Source organism: Musca autumnalis, unplaced genomic scaffold (genome assembly GCF_047663935.1).
Source record: "Musca autumnalis isolate F117 unplaced genomic scaffold, ASM4766393v1 scaffold_1, whole genome shotgun sequence".
Classification (NCBI taxonomy): Eukaryota; Metazoa; Arthropoda; class Insecta; order Diptera; family Muscidae; genus Musca; species Musca autumnalis.
The window spans coordinates 32,100,961-32,116,261 of NW_027411644.1; the positions used below are offsets into that span (position 1 = coordinate 32,100,961).

Below are 15,301 nucleotides of genomic sequence, written 5' to 3' on the forward strand. Positions count from 1 at the left end.
ATTTTTGTAAAACTTTTTGATATTGTTATAACAAATTGCTAATGCATCTACCTTAGTAAATGTACGGTTGGTGGCGCGAATAGGTTTCCATACTTCGATTTTTTCATTCACGAGCAAATACTCGATCGAATCGAATGCCGTAATTAGGCCCAAGGTTTCCTTGTCACCCCAAGTGTTGCCGGCCAGCTACGTGCGGACCTTGTTTCTACTTCCGATCTCGTTGCAAATTACACCCAATATTTTGTGGTAGTTATTAGTCAGATTCAGGGCCCCATAGACCAATATGTGTAGGGGATCCTCATTTCAGCCGTCCATGTAGTGAACAGTGCGGCAGTGGTTTTAGCGGCGGATTTTTCATATGCCTCAGATGAAAGAACCGCACTAATTAAGCTTCACATGTATATATTTCACCTATCACATACATATGTCATCCACGATAGGACCCGACGCCAAGATCGTTTAATCATCCGCATACATTGCCAGTCTTAGTTTTCTCTCTGTCTGTCCCGACTTAAAAGAGAGTGAGAAAATTCGTGGGGAATGTACATTCAGAATAAGGCAATTCGTTTGGGTATAGTGATAGTATTTTACAATTTATTATTTTTTCCATGATATATGTATGTATATGTATGTACGTATATTTATATATTTAATCCTAAATTATACTTAAACAAAATAACATAATACGGCTAATCAGATTTCATTTGGGTGGCAATGACAAATTTTGTATTGGAATTATCATATTAAAAGGATATTTAAGTAGATCGGCACATGATGGACGTTGTTTGGGATTATGTTGTAAACAGTTTTTAGCCATCTGTATGGAAAACTAGTTGATAAACATATCTTCATAAAAATAAATGTGGAATACTTACATGAACCAGCATGGCAGGATAGTATGGTGGCAATGGACCAAATTCAATATTTTGCGTAGGACTACATATGGCACTTATTTTAGCACATAGATTTTTAATGTGGCCAAATGGTGTCTTCTTATAGAGTAATAAATATAGGATGCATCCCAGAGACCAAACATCCGACTTTGTGGAAATCTAAAGGAAAAAGAAATTCTTGAAATCATAAAGAATCATTATACAACTTTCAACATTTCAATACAAACCTTAATTTTTGGTTGATTGCTGCGCATTGGACTACTCCCTGTGGAGGTATCAGTCAATGCTTCGGGACTAATGTAATTAAAAGTCCCAGCTTGCGAGAATTTTATAATGCTCGTCGAATCAATGGCAATATTACTGGCAATACCAAAATCTATAAGTTTTAATCTGCCATTAACCATGAGGAAATTTGCTGGCTTTAAATCGGAATGTATGACACCGTTTTGGTGTATATAATTTACAGCCTGTAACATTTGATACACAAAGTTTGTGAGAACATATAGGGGTAAGTTTGTAGTGTAACTTTGCAGAATTTTATGTAAATCCGAATCGCCTTTTTCCATTACCAGGAAAAGTTTTGATTCCTTGCGAAGTAATTGGCTGCAATAGAAAAAATATTAATAGATGCAAAGTATCACAGTAAACAATACCTACTATTCATAAAGCGAGACAACACAAACATTGCCTTGGAGTTTGGCCAACAATTTAGTTTCATTCAAATAACCCTCCACAACGGCAGGATCTCCTTGTAAATCAACAACCTGTGAAGATTAAAGACAGTGAGTGGTAAGATCAACTCCTAAACTCATAGCTACTTAAAGTGTACCTTCAATGCACACTCCTTTCCATTGTCCGTTCGCCTGGCCAAATACACAGAACTAGAACCTCCACAACCCAATTTTTGCATGATAACATAATCCGAGTTATTTATGTGTACTATAGTCTCCTTGTCTTTGGTGGTAATAGCTGAACACTTGTTGGCATCAGTTTTCTTCTGTGCATTTTGTTGTTGTTCTCTGGTTACTTCCATAAATTCACCTTCTAGAGATTTTTTGGAACGTCCGGTAGCTTTATCGGCAACACATTTTGGTGTCTTTTCATTTGTAGAAGGTGTTCCACCCTCATTTATGGTATCACACAAAGAAAATGAAATACTGTCGTTGGGAAGGCATGACATAGGCGCCCGTGATATAGCCATTGGAGTCTGAAACAAAACCTTTTGCGAACGAAATTCATTAACGATGGCTGATTTAGTTTTTTGCGATTGTGTAGAGCACAGATCTCGTGGTCGTCGTTGTACGGAAAACGAACGTATTTGTGGAGTTGCAAATTGGGCATCAATGGATGAGGCATTTTTAACAGTTGATGCTGGTGCTGGCGGTTCAGGTTGCTCTGTATGTACAACATTACTAACATTACTGTTAGTCTCTTGAATTGGCTTATCAGTTTCCTGTTCCTTTGAAGGACTCTTTAAATCCATATTATTAAAATTGGCCAACAAGGACATGTCGGATGTGTCATTTGGTTGTCCCCTAACAACTGAGCTTTCTTTTGAGCCAGCATCTCCACAACTTTTTCCTGGTGTAAGCACAAAAGAGTCGTTGAGTATGGCACAATTCAAATTATCGTCTTTAGCAGACTCGTCTTCAGAATCCGACTCCAAGGCAGGCAGCTCGGCGCGTCTCTTTGGCCTGAAATGGTGTTGGTGATAATTAAATGTTTCCAAGCATACAGAAAGAAGCCCAATACTTACACCATACGAAGATTGTTGAAAGAAAATGTGGAACAACTATTGGCATTATTTTCATTCTCTTTGTTTGATGTTGACGCACTATGTGTAAATGGGACATTGTAAATTAAAAATAATTAAAATAAAATTATAATTATTAGTTTTTAATTACACTTGCCTTTGTGCTGGTTTTTGATGATCTTTCGATGGCCTTGTTTTAAGTGGCGTATTAAATTCATCTTCGGAATCAAGTTCTAACTTTGGAAGATCTTTTACACGACGTGGATAATGGAATGACATTTATTAAAATAATTTAACGTTTGTATTTCTTTAAATCAATTGAATTAATTGCAGAAAAATGATTTTTTATTTCTTTTAAAAACAAAACAACCCCGCTGTTGTCAATAAAGTAGTTGCCAACGATTTTAATTTTGTATTGCCAACATAGGATCTTGATCGGTGTAACTTAAACAAAGACGCGTGACAGTAGACAAAATGTTTTTGTAGGTTTTTTTTACAACGGGAACGAAATTTTCGTTTAAACTATTACCCCCATTACTACAAGTCTTCTTTTGTTATATTTTAGATTTACCGAACAGATTTAGAGTGTTCCGCTTAAAAAGTTAAAACTGGAGATTAAATTTCAAGGAGGTGCTTCTTGGCATTAACTTTCAATGTAAAAATTATATTTATAATTGGTTTATTTTGCGTTTTCAAATCCATCAGATAGTAAAAGAGGCTTATCTTTCCTTTAAGGTGCACCTGGAGGAAAAATTTGGCATTTTCAACACAGGTAGCGCTTTCGGTACTTCCCGAGATATAGGCCTCGAAAGTTCCGCAAAATCCCCAACTAGGACTTAAGTTAAACGCATTTACTAAACTCAAATCTTGTCAAAATTTTGTTATTACAGGTAAGTATTGCCCCGAGCACACCAGTATATATGTATGTATGGAGAAAGTTAAATCCACAGCCGAAGGCCGGCAACTTAAAGAAAGATTTACAATTTTAAAGAAATTTTGATCCCATTCCCGAGATTTGCACCTGTCCATAGGAACAAGTTTTAAATCCCCGGCCGAAGGCCGACTACTTAAAGCAAAATTTACAAACTAAAAATACCTTTTTTTTCGGGAAGTGTGGAGTTTCCCCACACATATTTGCTCTGTTCCAGAACCTGCAAGAAGCTACTACTTTTTACTACGATAACATTTTTTCCTTTATGTTATCGAAAAAAAATAGTAAAAATTAGTAGATTCTTGCAGTACTGGAACAGACCAATTGTATACTGGTGTGTTCAGGGGGATAAGGCTTACCTGTAATAACAACATTTTCAACGATTCGAGTTTAGTAAATATGTTTAACTTGAGGCGAAGTAAAGGTTTTTGGGGAACTTTCGAGGACTATATCACGGAAAGTATACATTTCCGGGACAAAAGTTATCAGGAATCAGGTACGAAAAGACTACTAATAATGAAAATATCGAATTTTTCCGCCAGGTGCGCCCTAAAGGAAAGGATTTCCCTTTCTCCTTTGGACAGGTGCAAATATAGGGAAGGGGAACAATTTTTTTAATTTACATTTTTCTCTTTTTATCCGACCTTTAAACAAGGCAATTTACGAAAATTCAGAGACCCATATTTCAGTAAGTATAGACTACTCCCCATAAATATTATAGATATTTGTTATCAGGGTGACAAGAGCTACTTGTGGAAAAAATTTGGTCCTGCTTAATGCATAAACTCAACTTAAGCCGCCATATTCACCAAAGTTGGTTAATTTGTTTAACAGAAAGGTTTGATACAGTCGAAATTAACATGGAAAGTGTCACTGATGGCTTTTGCGAAGACATCTCCACCAGATGAAAACATGAATACCAATCATCCATCCCTCGCACCAGAAGAACGCCAGCTGCCAGTACAAACACGAGTGGTTTTAACCCAATTAAGATCCGGAGGATGCAGCCGCCTCAATTCATATTGGGTCTGAATTGATGACACGATACCCAAACACAGGCCCACGACAGGCTGCATTTGTTTAGCTGCCCAGATAACCCCATTCACTTGTCTTTACCAGTTCATTAGTGTGGTAAAAAAACGATTTCTACAAAAATTGGGAAAATCATATAGGATTTTGATTTAGCTATATAGGATTCAAAATACCCAAAATCAGCCAAATATGCATCTATATCAAAATCCGATCCGATTTTCAAAAAATTTTGTAGAAATCGTTTTTTAGCCACAATAATAAACTGGTAAAGTTTATTAATCGATTGGACCATAATTGCGGACTTTAGAGAATTTTCGTGAAAATGCACCTTTGGCGCTCTGGTGCGCTCGGTTTAACATTAACCGGTCGCCAAAAATAAGGTTTTTGGATTAAATGAAAAAAAAAAAACGAATTTATCATTTTTGGGCCTTCCTGTTTATCCTGATATCGGCTTAAATCCTGTTTAATGCGGATCTCATTGACTTGAGAGGTATATACGGCCTTTAAAGCTCTCTTAGAGACTTGATTGGAGGGCTGCTCGCTCCATATGAATTTTCAGATCGCAATAATAAAACAGAAGAAGAAGGAAACATCGGTTAGGATATGGCAATCTTCCTGCGGAGCGAACGGCATGGCACGCTAAGCAGATGTTTGGGATTGTGTCATCAATTCGAATGCAATTAGAAATTAAAGGTCCAATTGATTAACTCCGTTTTTATTTGGTTCAGCACGTGATACCTTGGACGGAAAGTAGACTTTTAGATTGGCTGTGATGTAGGTTAGAAGAGAATTAGGTGACATATCTTAACTTAATTATTGAGCCTGTGAGAAAAATATTGACCTTCTCGCCAAATTATATACATACATATGTGTTAATAATGGCTGATAATAAACTAAGGGGTCGATTATGGATAGCAACCCAACTCCAGTTGCGTTGCCGATAGCAAATTTAATAATAAAAAACCCGATTTCTACATTGAAATTCTTACTTTTTTACAATTAAATTAGTAGCTGAAGGTTCAAAACACTGATATTGAATGCATTTTTCAAACATTTCTGTCGTTTCACTCATTTTAATTGTATGATTTTCTTTTCTGGCAACGCAACTACAGTTGAGTTGCTATCCATAATCGACCCCTAAATATATATCTCAAATTATCTATTGCAAATAATCTAAACCAATGTACAACAACAAAATTTTAAGAAAGAAAACGAACAATATCGATATTTATTGATATATTCAATACTTTTTACAATTTCCATTTAATTATAATTAAATCAATTTGTATATAGAATTATTATTGTTTTTTTAAAAAAAATAATACAAGTTTAACAATAGAAAGAGAAACTTAAAACAAAAAGACAACCAACAAAGAGAAAATACATATAATCATTATTGTGATATTGGAGAAAGAAACTTTCAATCTCATTGAGAACATGTATTACCTTATTTGATGCTGAGGTTTTTTCGGCAATACATGTTCCACAAAAGATTAAAACAAAATCGTGTCTTTATGTGATAAGTCCTTACACTTTATATGGTTATTTTTATTTCGCGTTGATAAAACTGCCTGCCCGCAACAAGCGCACACACTCTTGGATAGGTTGTTTCGTTAATTCACTATGGCGAGAAAATATTCTGTCTATATATTAATTAATATTTGGTCTTTTCCAATTGTAATATATATGTTTTTGATGGAATGGCTGGTATGAAGATAACTACAAGTGGAAATATGCACAACATTAGAAGACATTATGTGGAAATAATTATTCCTTAACTTACCTCTTCTGCTTTGGGTGTACTAGTCTATATAGCACTTATTCCTTGTCACCCATCTTCACTTTGGAGGTCATGTAAATACCAACAATCAAACCAAAGAGACCAATGGCAGAACCGAAAATTTCAACAATCAAAATTTTCACAAACAGGGCAGAGTTGGCGGCATCAGCCAAGGCGGCACCGGAACCAACAACGCCTACAGCAATACCACAGAACAAGTTAACCAAACCAACGGCCAAACCAGCTCCAAACATAACGTATCCAGCGGTCCAGTTGTTATTCATAACGGTTTGATTGCTCAAGGCAGTTTCCATCTTGAATGCTTCCAACAAACCGGACAAAACAATGGCAGTGATGAGACCATAAATGGCGACAGCTTCGCAGAAGATAACAGAAATCAAATTCTTTGTTTTGATACGAGGAGCCTTAACGCCACCACCCACTATACTGGTACCAGTTGTGTGTATACCCAAAGCAGCACCGACCACAGATAAGGCTACAGCCAATCCAATGCCCAAACAGGCCCACATATAGGGCGAGGAGGAGGCCAAGAACCAGCCAACACTGACACGTTCACCTTTACCAGTAAAGACATGATAAAGAATCAGCACAGTACAGACGGCCACGAAAAGCCATCCGAATGTTTTTCCAACAATTGAACGTAACTGGGCCATTGTATCAGCTTAGTTTTTCTTTTTTGCCAATTTCGTTAGTGCTTTTCTTCTAAATTTAACTGTAAATATTTGTAATTACTTAATGTGAACAAAAATACGAAGAAATAAAAAAATTATACGCAGAAAAAAACTCACAAAAATTACAGAATATTTTCAATGACAGGTGACTACGAGAAAAACTTTCAGCCTTAATCACATGATATAGTGCTGCTCTCTAGCGTATTAAAACAATACCAAAATATTTCTCTATTTGACAAGAAGTAGTAACATTTGACACTTTCAACCAAAATATAAAGTCGTTCCATTTGCTAGTGTTTCTGGCTAAACATAGATGGCGGAAGTGGTTTGGAGTTTGATTTTATACGCTTCAAAATGAAAATATATTAGAAAATTATATATAAATTAGTTTAGTTCCAGGTAGAAAAGAAGAATTTCAAACTTTTTCGTTGTATTTACATCCAAAAAGTTTTGATGTATATTTTATAAACTTTAAACAATCATTTTCTAACAGATGCTACTAAATTGCGTATGGCTTTAGTCAACGCTGTCGGGTGGGAGCGAACAATTTTAATACGCCGTACTTCATACCAGTTTTCATTCAGTTATTCCCAATTTACATTAGGCGAGTTTACTTGCGGCAATTGTCAGTTTTTAGGTGAGAGAGGGTGCTGAGAGGCAAAGGGTTACCATATGCCTCACCTCTCTCTCCTACAAAATGACAATTGCCGCAAGTAAACTCGCCCAATGTAAATTGGGACTTAATTTAATAAACCTTCAAAACAAGTATGTGTGAGTACACACACTGCCAGCCAGTTTCTGTATGTCGAAAGAAGAATGTGTGCGAATGAAACACGTCCAAACTCTTGTGTGCTTTTCAATTTTTTTTGTTTTGAAGCAAAAGCAAAAGTAAAATTATTTCGAAAATTAAAGTTTGGTCGTGTTTCATTCGCACAGGCTGTTAAGGCCCCGGCACATACGGTCCGTTCAGCGTCGCGTTACAACAACCACATGAAAACTTCAAGAACAAACTTGGCATCACTTACACTTTTTTCATATGGTTGTTGTTTTTAAAGCATGACGCGTCGCACAACGGACCGTATGTGCCGGGGCCATTATGGGTACTTTACACGATATGTATTTTACATATGGGTTGTCACTTTGCGTATACATTTTGTATATAAAAAGTGACAACCCATATGTAAAATACATATCGTGTAAAGTACCCATAAGTCTTTTGATGCATGCATCACCATTTTCGTACTTATAGGGTTGAATTTTTTCGTAATATTGTAAGAAGCGTAATTTTTGTGACAAAAAAGTACGATTTTACATGATTGTCGAATACAAGAAGGTATAAATTGTAATATTAATAATATTTCTCGACAAATGTAAATAACAACCATGTTTTTTGAAAATTATTGGGAAAAACATTGTTATGCTAATGCTATGTTTACATTTACGAAATCCACTCGATTTCATCTGTCAAATCCATAGGTTAAACGTCAAATGAAATCCAATGGATTTCAGATGAGATTTCATTTGACGTTTGAGCTATGGAATTGACAGATGAAATCGAGTGGATTTCGTAAATGTAAACTTAGCATAAGTACGAGAACGCAGTGAAAAATAGCATTGTAATAAAGTAATCTAATATTTTTTTCACATTGTTTAAAAATTTTGATTCTAATGTTTGGTTTACATTCGGCGTCTTTTCGTGATTTCGAAGGCGTTTCGTGATTTCGCGCGGAATCATGCAAAAATTATCATGATTTCGCATACAAAAATGAAATCATCTCATTTCGTGATTTCAGCGAAATCAACATCGAAATCACAGTACACATGATATACAACCCTGCTTTTGCCTGAAAAAGTACCAAAAGTTGCAACACTTTTCACGTATCACAATAAACAAGGTAGATGGTTAGTTGCTGCAACAAAAATTTTTATTATCAAAATTTGTAAGCAATGTGAAAAAATATGAAATTACTTTGTTAAAATGCTGTTTTTCATTGTGTTCCCGTACTTTTTAGTGGTTATGTTAGAAAAAAGAGCGAATTTTCATAAATTGCTTCCTCATACAAATTTCTTAAAAAAGACGGGAACGGAAAAATGACGGAAATTGCAAAAACTCCAGCAGAAATGTCAAAATCAACGTATCAGCTATCGTATTAGATGCCAATGAAAATACTTGCTGCTAGTTTCTGCTAGGCCAAAATTGTATGGCAGAAAACAGGAGAAGAAGGTGTTATTCGGCGCTATTCTTCTTTAAAGAGAAGTGCAAGTCTTGCTAGATTTCGGAGTACGGGAAATCATTTTTAGCACTGAACGGGCAAACTACTTCAAGTAATAATATTTTGCAGATTCTGAGCACAAATTTATTATCAAAATTTATTATTATGATGTCTCAACGATAAAATAATTTTTTATTTTTTTATTTGTTAGTACTATACACAATTAATACGATACATAGATAATTTTACGGTAATTTTCGAAATAAAGTTGTAAAGTTCTATATTGTCGTATATTTTTGATGACTAATTAAATATACAACAACTTGTTTTGAAAATTCATGTTCGATCAGCTGCGCATATACATCTACCTTGATAATTGTGATATGTTTGAAATCAACAAAAAAATAAGTATAAACACCGGGGTGTATTTCAGGATTTCGTAAAATCCAGCGGATTTTGGAGCGCAAGTGTAAACTTGGCATAAAATTTTTTGTTGCAGCAATTGACCATCTACCTTGTTTATTGTGATACGTGAAAAGTGCTGCAACTTTTGGTACTTTTTCAGTCACAAACAGGGTTGTATATCATGTTTACTGTGATTTCGATGTTGATTTCGCTGAAATCACGAAATGAGATGATTTCATTTTTGTATGTCGATGGTCAGACTAGCACGATTTCAACATGGCGACGTCAAGTTTATAGGCGAGGGGTATGAAGTAGTGAAACCCATGTACATGGTTTTCTGTGTTTGTTGTGTTGCCTCTTCTTGTTGTTCGTTGCAAGATTTTTTCTTCCATTTTCTTTCATTGTTATTTTCTCAAGCAAACGTTAAGACCAAAGCAAGCATAAAAAGATTTAATAAAAACATTAAATTAATGAAATAGTGAAAATTTAACTATGTATTAATCATGGTTTAATAATAAAGGTTAGCCAAAGCTTTATGGCAATTTAAATTTTTTCATTCGAGTATGCCTAAAACTTCAAAACAATATAAACAAACTGTGTATGTGTGTGTGGTGTTTGAATAATATGCCAAACAATTTTAAAAACAATCGAATTCAATGATTTTTAAAATTGTTTTTATACCATTTGTATAGAAGAGATTGGTAAGATTTGCATTGAAACAATCAGTTGATCATATTCACAATTCGATTATGTGGAGAAAACCTAACTCTTCATTCATTTTTCTCGTTTTTTATAAAATGCTCAAAAATGCATTGTAAACAAACTCACTTGTTGCTTTTATTTTGAAGTTTTAGGAATTCAAGAAAAACAAGGGTTCTATAGATATTTTTCATTTAAATCTACCTCTTTACTTATACCATGGTATTAATATTAATTTAATTATAAATGTTAATTATTTTGTGCTGTTTTTAGTTTATTTATGTTTGTTTTGTTTTTATTGGTATGAGAAACACAACAAACGCGAATGGTAAAATAAAGAGGACACGAAAAAATCTTAAATTTCACGTTAACGTGTGTGGACACTAACGAAACTTGAAAAGAAATTTTAACGAAATTGGTTTCAAGAAACCTTGCTAGTCTGACCATCGACTATGCGAAATCATGATAAATTTTGCTTGATTCCGCGCGAAATCACGAAACGCCGTCGAAATCACGAAAAGACGCCGAATATAAACCAAACATTCGACTGGCATGCAGTTTTCTTGTGTGTTTACACATGCCAGTGCAAGTTCAATTCCAAAATTATTTTAAGCCGCATATAACACACAAAATTGCATTATATTTCAGATTTAAAACACAATTCACAACATATTTTACTATTTTTATTTTATTTCGTTTTAAAAAGATTGTTTTCAGTCATAAACATAATGAATCTGGTGTTGCCGCCTTTTCAATATTGTATAATCCCAGAGGGGAAATTATTTATCAACCCATGGTACAATCATTACAAGGTAGGACACAGCAAACATATGATTACAATTTTTTTCTGAGGTCCTCCTATTGTGTCAAAATAGTTTTGACAAAGTTGACAAAATAAATTAATTGAAAATCAAATTGTTTATGTATACACAAAATAAAAGAAAATCAAAATAAATATGCATAAATAAAAACAGCAAGAATTATGGATTATTGTTATGGATGGGTGCTGTCTGCCATTAAGCAATAGGACCAGATGAGTGGACTATGCCGTGTGTATTGTAATCGCAGCTTACCGATGTCCAACTTCCGTACCTTTGCTGTAACTAGGTGATAATCGTACATCGACTGAATGAATGCCTTCCATCTATTTGATTTCTTTTTTTGATCTGGAGACAGCGAGGTGCCCTTATAAAAGTCAAGATACTTGACTCTGCTGTTGCTAACTAACATGTATTTTTTCGCGGCGAAGACAATCACCTCACTTCAAGATTGATCAGTTTAGCTTTTATTCGAATTGTAGCAAGTCTTTCATACGTGGCGCCAGACTAACTGGAAATCAGTAAAGCTGAAAACAGATACAAAGTTTGATTAAAGTTTTGCGTTGGGCGTCGAGAAAAAAACAACAACAACAGGGCGACGACGATACCAAAGTCCAGCGTTTATCTGTTTGTCGGCATATATTTCAAATGAATTTGAATTTTTCGGCATCATGCCCAACAGTGTAAAAACGGCCAAAACGACACAAAACTTTACCCAAACGTTGTATCTGTTTCCAGCTTAACTTATACTTAATATCAGGGCAGCTATATACAGTGCGTCCCCTTTAAGTGTGGTTGTGACCCCTTTCCCTGTCCATCATATTTCCTGTATGACTGTAATAACGGCTTCGTACGTTTGCAGGAGTCAAGTAGAAATAGGGTTAAGTTCGGCTGGGCCGTACGTATTATACCACCCACCATATCGGGAGGTACTGTTCTATTGGGACTATATCAAAACGAGGGCTGATATATAGCCCATTTTAAATACCAAACATCCTTTGAATAATAAAAGATGATAAAGATATTTCTTAAATATAGCGTTTTATTTCATATAAGCATTTTAATAAAGGAAAATCAGTAGTGGTTTGCATTTTAACAGCCTCAAATGCCCTTGTCATTCATATGATGCTCTCCCGAGTGGGAGCATGTTTTACTCTTAAGGCAGTTAATGTACGAATGCTATTGGCACCGCAGTTTTGCGCTAAAGTACGAGGAATTATGTCCAAAGCTGCGGCGACAGCAGTTGCGAGTCTTACAAAGCCATTTGGCACCACCATCAGGAACGAAATTGGTAGCCTTGGGATCCTTGCATTTGTTTTGGAAGTTCTCATTACCAATTTTCTTGATTTCAAAGAGACCAGCTCCAGACCGACATCCTCTGCAGACATTTCTGTTGGCACGTAGGCGCAAATTACCACTTTTACTTAAATGTCTAATGGGAGTAATACAAATATTATTTTAGAAAAAATTAAAAAAAAAACAAATACAAACTGACAAGATTTCAAATGAAGAAAACTTGTTGCATTTGTTATTATAATATTTGAAGTTATAAGCAAACCAGCTTCAGAGTTGTTTTTTTTGAAATTTTGTGAACCTGCCCAACCTTCTAATAATAATACGTCATGGCATTTCATAACAAAAACAAAATAAGTTTGTTATTAATTTGCGTTTATGAAAAGTTAAAACAACAAATATTCCGTCTAATCCTCCGGCTATTCATGCTGTGGAGCAGGGATCAACCGCAATAACAGCAGCTTCAACAGGAGCAAGAACATGGACCGTCTTAAAAACAAATGTTCCCTTGGCAAAATTTATTTTCCCTCAAAGCCAGATACAACAACAATACCCAACATATCGACAGCAGAAAAGGTATTGAAGTTTATATGCAGAGCTATCTTGCAGTTTTTTTGATGTTGTTATGCCTCTCGATTTTCCAACAGTAAGGAGTAATAACCTAAAACGACACGTGCCTCACCCGACCAAAGTTCTTCAACTGCCAACCCAATCCTAATAAACACTATTAAGAACTTGTTGGCGTTTTTTATTCTTGGACTTCAGATCTTTTAAAATACTCCGCGAAAATGATATTTTTGTCATAATAACTTTATTAAACGAATAAAAAGTTTTTTTTTGTTTTTATTTAATTTTATTAATAAAAAGCATCTCTATACATAAAATATGTTATTTCACTGTTTTTATTTTTATTATGGAATTAGTTTCTTTGGTACATTCATAGAAGTCCTTGATTACACCAACGGAACAGCCCCAAAACTTGCAGCACTTGGTCATCTTTGTCCGTTTTCCGAAGTTCTTGTGGGAATCAAACGGATCAACGATTTGTTGTTCATGCTTTGTCATCAACAAACTTCTTGTAGTTCTGTTCATCTAATAACCCTTCTAAGATGTGCAATACAGTTTAACGTTTGCCCAAATCTTTGCAGGTTTGGTATGATATTTACCATTAACATCAGCAAAGTCTTTAGTGCCACCATCAGCGGGAACACGACATCGGAAAGAACAAAACTATAGAATAACAATTTTTTCGTTTCATTCGAATGAAATTCTAATTTTAACTGACATGTATGTACATGTGTACACATACATAAGCATTCTGCCAAAAAAAATTGACAATGGCCGTACATCAAATTAAAAAATTGAAAAAAATTGTAATCAGCTGTTAGCATGGAAATACCTTTCTTGTTGTACCATGATTAAATCTTTGCATTCTTATGGGTACTTTACACGATATGTTATCTTACATATGTGCTGTCACTTTGCATATACATTTTGTATATAAAAAGTGACAACCCATATGTAAAAAACATATCGTGTAAAGTACCCATCATGGTACAATAATACAGGTAGCATTATCATGCCAGCTGATGGTAACATAATGTGTCAATTGCATTGAATTGATGTCAAATTTTGACATCTTATGTTGCCAACAATTGCCGATGCGGCTACCTGTGTATTTGTACCATGGTACCCATTAAAAAAAACAAAAATGTACATGGATTAAAAAATAGTCTCGGCAACTCTTTTTTCATTTTCGACATACCATTGGCAGCCAGCTCAAAATTTTGCTGGCATGAAAAATCTATTGCCAGTGGAGTCGACCATGGTATAAGTAAAGAGGTAGATTTAAATGAAAAAAATCTATAGAACCCTTGTTTTTCCTGAATTCCTAAAACTTCAAAATTAAGCAACAAGTGGGTTTGTTTACAACACCAATTTTGAGCATTTTATAAAAATCGCGAAAAATGAAGGAAGGACCAATGTTTCTCCGCATCATCAAGTTGTGGATATGATAAAATGTTTGTTTCAATGATAACCTGACGAATTATTTCCATACAAGTGTTCCAAAAATAATTTTAAAAATTATCATTGAATTCGATTGTTTTTAAAACTGTTTGACATATTATTCAAACACCACACACACATACACAGTTTGTGTATATTGTTTTGAAGTTTTAGGAATACTCGAATGAAAAAATTTAAATTGACATAAAGCTTTGGCTAACCTTTCTTATTAAACCATGGAGTCGACAATTCAAAAAATGTAATTGTGGTAGTAAAATATTGTGTATGTATTGAATTTTTCGAACTGTCACTGGCATGTGTAAAGGTTGTGTTACAAAAAGTATACGCTCGACGTATTTCGGTAGTTCTCATAAGAATACATGTGTTCTACTTTTTTCACCACGCACGCCCTGGGAATACGGTCGTATTTAGGCATAGCAGTTACAACATACTTATCAAATAAAAGAGCAATTTTATAGTACGTTTATATATAACCGGATTTAACAAACCCACTGGGTTTTAAATGTCAACTCCTTTGCGTATACGTCAAATAAATCCTCATAAAGAAGGTTAACCCTGGAAAAGGCTATAATATAAACATGGCCTTAGTCCTTTTATTATTTATTACATTATTTTAAATCCATAGCGTCGTTCCCGTACTTTTTAATAGTAAAACTCGTAAAAGAGAGAAATGTAAAAAATGTTTTCTCACAAAAAAGTTTTTTGAAATAGTTCGCGAACGGAAAATTGGAAAATACGTCAAAAAAACTGGAACAAATCGTCGG

At 34.7% G+C, this 15,301-nt stretch overlaps 2 protein-coding genes across 2 annotated transcripts; both read right to left on the bottom strand.

Annotated features, from left to right (window-relative positions):
* Positions 1-566: 566 nt before the first annotated feature.
* On the bottom strand, positions 567-5,575 carry Mps1 (dual specificity protein kinase monopolar spindle 1). The gene is made up of 7 exons (XM_073971039.1): positions 2,804-5,575; positions 2,650-2,727; positions 1,723-2,587; positions 1,551-1,657; positions 1,121-1,496; positions 876-1,052; positions 567-817 (listed from the first exon to the last, which is right to left on the bottom strand). The coding sequence occupies exons 1-7, from the start codon at positions 2,923-2,925 to the stop codon at positions 701-703; spliced, it is 1,842 nt and encodes a 613-aa protein (XP_073827140.1). The 5' UTR covers positions 2,926-5,575; the 3' UTR covers positions 567-700.
* A 231-nt stretch (positions 5,576-5,806) lies between these two features.
* VhaPPA1-1 (Vacuolar H[+] ATPase PPA1 subunit 1) lies at positions 5,807-7,339 on the bottom strand. Its single transcript, XM_073971050.1, has 3 exons — positions 7,199-7,339; positions 6,393-7,122; positions 5,807-6,328 (listed from the first exon to the last, which is right to left on the bottom strand). The coding sequence occupies exon 2, from the start codon at positions 7,061-7,063 to the stop codon at positions 6,428-6,430; it is 636 nt and encodes a 211-aa protein (XP_073827151.1). The 5' UTR covers positions 7,064-7,122; positions 7,199-7,339; the 3' UTR covers positions 5,807-6,328; positions 6,393-6,427.
* Between the last annotated feature and the right edge of the window lie 7,962 nt (positions 7,340-15,301).